The sequence below is a fragment of the Oncorhynchus gorbuscha genome, unplaced genomic scaffold (assembly GCF_021184085.1).
Source record: "Oncorhynchus gorbuscha isolate QuinsamMale2020 ecotype Even-year unplaced genomic scaffold, OgorEven_v1.0 Un_scaffold_7411, whole genome shotgun sequence".
Taxonomy (NCBI): domain Eukaryota; kingdom Metazoa; phylum Chordata; class Actinopteri; order Salmoniformes; family Salmonidae; genus Oncorhynchus; species Oncorhynchus gorbuscha.
In genome coordinates this window covers 3,249-9,794 of record NW_025750801.1, presented here as the reverse complement: position 1 = coordinate 9,794, position 6,546 = coordinate 3,249, and the positions used below count along the sequence as shown (strand labels likewise).

Below are 6,546 nucleotides of genomic sequence, written 5' to 3'. Positions count from 1 at the left end.
TTTTTTTAATGAATTTCACTGAGGAGGATCGTCCCACAGATTCCTGTTCCTCCATTGGTTGTTCTCCCAGATTCCTGTTAACCCATTGGTTGTTCCCCCAGGTTTCTGTTCCTCCATTGGTTGTTCTCCCAGATTCCTGTTAACCCATTGGTTGTTCCCCCAGGTTTCTGTTCCTCCATTGGTTGTTCTCCCAGATTCCTGTTAACCCATTGGTTGTTCCCCCAGGTTTCGTACTGAGGTAAACTATGACGTGCTGGAGGTGCGTGACGGGCGGTTCCCCTCCTCACCTCTGATTGGTAGCTACCAGGGTACCCAGGTGCCCCAGTTCCTCATCAGCACCTCCAACTTCCTGTTCCTCCTCTTCTCCACCGACAAAAGCCACTCGGACATCGGCTTCCGCATCCACTATGAGAGTAAGACTTTCTGTTTTTCTACAACCAGTAGACATTGCTGGGTCCAGAGCAACCGTTAGAGGAACTCTGAAATGCTCCCTACCTTCCTCTCCTCACAGACAAAAAAAAACATATTATGTTCCAGATTAGTTTGCTTGGCTTGACACAGAGCCCATCATTACAAATTATTGGTTTTGCTATTCCACTGCCAATGTCATGCCAGGTCCCTGACTGAGCTATAATCATGCCAGGTCCCTGACTGAGCTATAATCATGCCAGGTCCCTGACTGAGCTATAATCATGCCAGGTCCCTGACTGAGCTATAATAATGCCAGGTCCCTGACTGAACTATAATCATGCCAGGTCCCTGACTGAGCTATAATAATGCCAGGTCCCTGACTGAACTATAATCATGCCAGGTCCCTGACTGAGCTATAATCATCACAGGTCCCTGACTGAGCTATAATCATGCCAGGTCCCTGACTGAGCTATAATCATCACAGGTCCCTGACTGAGCTATAATCATGCCAGGTCCCTGACTGAGCTATAATCATCACAGGTCCCTGACTGAGCTATAATCATCACAGGTCCCTGACTGAGCTATAATCATCACAGGTCCCTGACTGAGCCAGTGATAGGTGATATTAATGAGGTGGCATTCATGAGGTGGTGTTCCTGAGGTGGTATTAATAAGGTGGTATTAATGAGGTGGTACTCCTGAGGTGGTATTCCTGAGGTGGTATTCATGAGGTGGTATTCCTGAGGTGGTATTCATGAGGTGGTGTTCCTGAGGTGGTATTCATGAGGTGGTGTTCCTGAGGTGGTATTCATGAGGTGGTGTTCCTGAGGTGGTATTCATGAGGTGGTGTTCCTGAGGAGGTGTTCCTGAGGAGGTATTAAAACCATCATCACTCCCTTTTCTCTATGTATTTAATAATTACAGGGCTGATTATATTGTAAGATGTTGCACATCGTCAGAAAACAGACAGGGGCACATCGTCAGAAAACACACAGGGGCACATCGTCAGAAAACAGACAGGGTCACATCATCAGAAAACACACAGGGGCACATCGTCAGAAAACAGACAGGGTCACATCGTCAGAAAACACACAGGGGCACATCGTCAGAAAACACACAGGGGCACATCGTCAGAAAACACACAGGGGCACATCGTCAGAAAACAGACAGGGTCACATCGTCAGAAAACACACAGGGGCACATCGTCAGAAAACACACAGGGGCACATCGTCAGAAAACACACAGGGGCACATCGTCAGAAAACACACAGGGGCACATCGTCAGAAAACACACAGGGGCACATCGTCAGAAAACACACAGGGGCACATCGTCAGAAAACACACAGGGGCACATCGTCAGAAAACACACAGGGGCACATCGTCAGAAAACAGACAGGGGCACATCGTCAGAAAACACACAGGGGCACATCGTCAGAAAACACACAGGGGCACATCGTCAGAAAACACACAGGGGCACATTGGCAGAAAACACACAGGTTTAAAATCTTGTGACTCAACATTAGTAACCCTTCGTCACAGCAGCAGTCTCTGCTTTAATAATTCACCGTGGCTACTGCACCACTCAGACAGAAACAGGGCACGGTGTGTGGGGCAGAAACAGGGCACGGTGTGTGGGGCAGAAACAGGGCACGGTGTGTGGGGCAGAAACAGGGCACGGTGTGTGGGGCAGAAACAGGGCACGGTGTGTGGGGCAGAAACAGGGCACGGTGTGTGGGGCAGAAACAGGGCACGGTGTGTGGGACAGAAACGGTCTGTTACTCTGGTCTGTTACTCTGGTCTGTTGCTCTGGTCTGTTGCTCTGGTCTGTTACTCTGGTCTGTTACTCTGGTCTGTTACTCTGGTCTGTTGCTCTGGTCTGTTACTGTGGTCTGTTGCTCTGGTCTGTTACTCTGGTCTGTTACTCTGGTCTGTTACTCTGGTCTGTTACTCTGGTCTGTTGCTCTGGTCTGTTACTCTGGTCTGTTACTCTGGTCTGTTACTCTGGTCTGTTACTCTGGTCAGTTGCTCTGGTCTGTTACTCTGGTCTGTTACTCTGGTCTGTTGCTCTGGTCTGTTACTCTGGTCTGTTACTATGGTCAGTTGCTCTGGTCTGTTACTCTGGTCTGTTACTCTGGTCTGTTACTATGGTCAGTTGCTCTGGTCTGTTACTGTGGTCTGTTACTCTGGTCTGTTACTCTGGTCAGTTACTGTGGTCTGTTACTCTGGTCTGTTACTCTGGTCAGTTACTCTGGTCTGTTACTCTAGTCAGTTGCTCTGGTCTGTTACTGTGGTCTGTTACTCTGGTCTGTTACTGTGGTCAGTTGCTCTGGTCTGTTACTCTGGTCTGTTACTGTGGTCAGTTGCTCTGGTCTGTTACTCTGGTCTGTTACTGTGGTCTGTTACTGTGGTCTGTTACTCTGGTCTGTTACTGTGGTCTGTTACTCTGGTCTGTTACTCTGGTCCATTTGAGAGATGTGTTTGCACTATTTCACCTGAAACGTGTGTGTGTGTGTGTGTTTGTGTGTGTGTGTGTGTGTGTGTGTGTGTGTGTGTGTGTGTGTGTGTGTGTGTGTGTGTGTGTGTGTGTGTGTGTGTGTGTGTGTGTGTGTGTGTCTGCGTGTGCGTGTGATAACCCCAGCGTGTTTGTAATAACCCTGAGTGTGTTTTCCTCCTCAGCTCTACAGCTACAGTCAGATCACTGTGTCGACCCTGGCATCCCCGTCAACGGCCAACGCCATGGCAACGACTTCTACGTGGGTGCCTTGGTAACGTTCAGCTGTGACGCCGGGTACTCCCTCAGCGACCCGGAACCCCTGGAGTGTGAACCAAACTTCCAGTGGAGTCGACCCCTGCCCAGCTGTGATGGTACGGCCCAATTCTCAATTCTGTTCACAAAATGAACCCCCCAGTTTAGCTCCAGGTTGAACTTGCCCTTATCAAACTGTACAACTCGGATAAAAGTGTTGAAGTTGTCCTTCAGAGTTCATCTTCTTATTACACGTTTTAAGGCCAGGATTGATTTCTCTGTGTCCTTCAGAAGGGCTACTAAACTGGATTGTAGAGCATGGTGAAACCTGGGTATATTACGCTAAGTGTAGATCTAATAACTACCCACTTATTCAACATTAATCTTTCTGTCTCTCCCTCCCATGTCTCCCTCCCTCTCTCCCTCCCTCTCCTCACCCTCCCTCCCTCCCTCCCTCCCTCCCTCCCTCCCTCCCTCCCTCCCTCCCTCTCCTCCTACTCACCCCCTCCCTCTCCCCTCCTCCTCTCTCTGCAGCGTTGTGTGGAGGTTATATTCAGGGTAACACCGGTACCATCCTCTCTCCTGGGTTTCCTGACTTCTATCCTCACAACCTCAACTGCACCTGGATGATAGAGTCCTCCCACGGCAAAGGTGAGCAGGGCCACTCCAGTCTAATTCAACTTCGCTGACAATGTCATTTCACTTATCTGGTCCTATAGAGAACGGTAGGTCCTGTACTGCTAGCCAAGCCCAAGGCAGAATAGACACGTTTCTATTCAAATCTCTATTAGTACTATTACCTAGTACTCAAACACATCCATGGACACAAACATTTAGTCTATTTCCCCTGGTGAAGGCTGTTTTCAGCTTTTAAAACAGAAACATGTTCTACTCATATTCTATTGTTCTCCCAGAGTAGCTGACCATCTGCTGCTCTCTCCTGTAATAACCACCAGGAAGTGTAGTTGACTCTTCTCTCTCTCTGTCTCTCTCTGTCTCTCCTCCCTCACCAGGAAATGTAGTTGACTGTTCTCTCTCTCTCTCCTCCCTCACAAGGAAGTGTAGTTGACTCTTCTCTCTCCTGTGGTAACCCACAAGAAGTGTAGTTGACTGTTCTCTCTCTCTCTCTCTCTCTCTCTCTCTCTCTCTCTCTCTCTCTCTCCTCCCTCACCAGGAAATGTAGTTGACTCTTCTCTCTCTCTCTCTCTCTCCTCCCCCACAAGGAAGTGTAGTTGACTCTCTCCTCTCTCTCTCCTCCCTCACCAGGAAATGTAGTTGACTGTTCTCTCTCTCTCTCCCCCCCACCGGGATGTGTAGTTGACTCTCCTCTCTCTCTCACCTCCCCACCGGGAAGTGTAGTTGACTCTCCTCTCTCACCTCCCCACCAGGAAGTGTAGTTGACTCCTCTCTCTCTCTCTCTCTCTCTCTCTCTCTCTCTCTCTCTCTCTCTCTCTCTCTCTCTCTCTCTCTCTCTCTCTCTCTCTCTCTCTCTCTCTCTCTCTCTCTCTCTCTCTCTCTCTCTCTCTCTCTCTCTCTCTCTCTCTCTCTCTCACCTCACCTCCCCCACCAGGAAGTGTAGTTGACTCCTCTCTCTCTCTCTCTCTCTCTCTCTCTCTCTCTCTCTCTCTCTCTCTCTCTCTCTCTCTCTCTCTCTCTCTCTCTCTCTCTCTCTCTCTCTCTCTCTCCTCCCTCACCAGGAAATGTAGTTGACTCTTCTCTCTCTCTCTCCCTCCCCCACAAGGACGTGTAGTTGACTCTCTCCTCTCTCTCTCCTCCCTCACCAGGAAATGTAGTTGACTGTTCTCTCTCTCTCTCCTCCCCCACCGGGATGTGTAGTTGACTCTCCTCTCTCTCTCACCTCCCCCACCGGGAAGTGTAGTTGACTCTCCTCTCTCACCTCCCCCACCAGGAAGTGTAGTTGACTCCTCTCTCTCTCTCTCTCTCTCTCTCTCTCTCTCTCTCTCTCTCTCTCTCTCTCTCTCTCTCTCTCTCTCTCTCTCTCTCTCTCTCTCTCTCTCTCTCTCTCTCTCTCTCTCTCTCTCCCCTCTCACTCTCACTCTCTCACCTCCCCACCAGGAAGTGTAGTTGACTCCTCTCTCTCTCTCTCTCTCTCTCTCTCTCTCTCTCTCTCTCTCTCTCTCTCTCTCTCTCTCTCTCTCTCTCTCTCTCTCTCTCTCTCTCTCTCTCTCTCTCTCTCTCTCTCACTCTCACTCTCTCACCTCCCCCACCAGGAAGTGTAGTTGACTCCTCTCTCTCTCTCTCTCTCTCTCTCTCTCTCTCTCTCTCTCTCTCTCTCTCTCTCTCTCTCTCTCTCTCTCTCTCTCTCTCTCTCTCTCTATCTCTCTATCTCTCTCTCTCTCTGACTCCTCTTCTGTTTTCTCTCACTCCTGCCCCACCAGGTGTCCAGTTCACCTTCCATACATTCCACCTAGAGTCTCCTCATGACCACCTGTTGGTGACAGAGAACGGCAGCTTCCCCTGAACCTCTGTGGAGACTAACGGGCTCAACACTGCCCCCACCCTCAGTGCAGGCCTGTATGGGAACTACACCGCTCAGATACGCTTCCTCTCAGACTTCTCTGTCTCCTACGAGGGATTCAACATCACCTTCTCAGGTAGGGGTACAGTTTTAACATAGCATGGATTCTTATCCGGGCTCCAAGGACCATGAAATAGCATTTTAAGTCGTTACGGATTAAAACCGTGTGACATTTGGAATCCTGAGAGAATACCTTATCGTGTTATACATTGTAAACAAATATGAGTCTCTGTGCGTATTTGTCACAGGGTTAGCCTTCCTTTCTGGCTAGACACACCATGAAACTAACAGTGCAAACATGAGGAGCAGTATCAGAATGGGCAACAGGTTATAAACATGAGAAACAGTAGTAACAGGTGTAACAGGTGTAACAAGTGTACCAGTAGTAACAGGTGTAACAGGTGTACCAGTAGTAACAGGTGTAACAGGTGTAACAGGTGTACCAGTAGTAACAGGTGTAACAGGTGTACCAGTAGTAACAGGTGTAACAAGTGTACCAGTAGTAACAGGTGTAACAGGTGTACCAGTAGTAACAGGTGTAACAGGTGTACCAGTAGTAACAGGTGTAACAGGTGTAACAGGTGTACCAGTAGTAACAGGTGTAACAGGTGTAACAGGTGTAACAAGTGTACCAGTAGTAACAGGTGTAACAGGTGTACCAGTAGTAACAGGTGTAACAAGTGTACCAGTAGTAACAGGTGTAACAGGTGTAACAAGTGTACCAGTAGTAACAGGTGTAACAGGTGTAACAGGTGTACCAGTAGTAACAGGTGTAACAGGTGTAACAAGTGTACCAGTAGGAACAGGTGTAACAGGTGTACCAGTAGTAACAGGTGTAACAGGTGTAACAG

General features: G+C 48.9%; 1 protein-coding gene across 1 annotated transcript; it reads left to right on the top strand.

The window, feature by feature from the left end:
- Positions 1-225: 225 nt before the first annotated feature.
- Positions 226-5,638, top strand: LOC124029719 (CUB and sushi domain-containing protein 2-like; the record flags this gene model as incomplete). The annotated part of the gene is made up of 4 exons (XM_046341331.1): positions 226-413; positions 3,087-3,275; positions 3,691-3,807; positions 5,556-5,638. Coding segments are annotated over 4 exons (577 nt in total), but the record flags the coding sequence as incomplete, so codon positions are not given.
- Between the last annotated feature and the right edge of the window lie 908 nt (positions 5,639-6,546).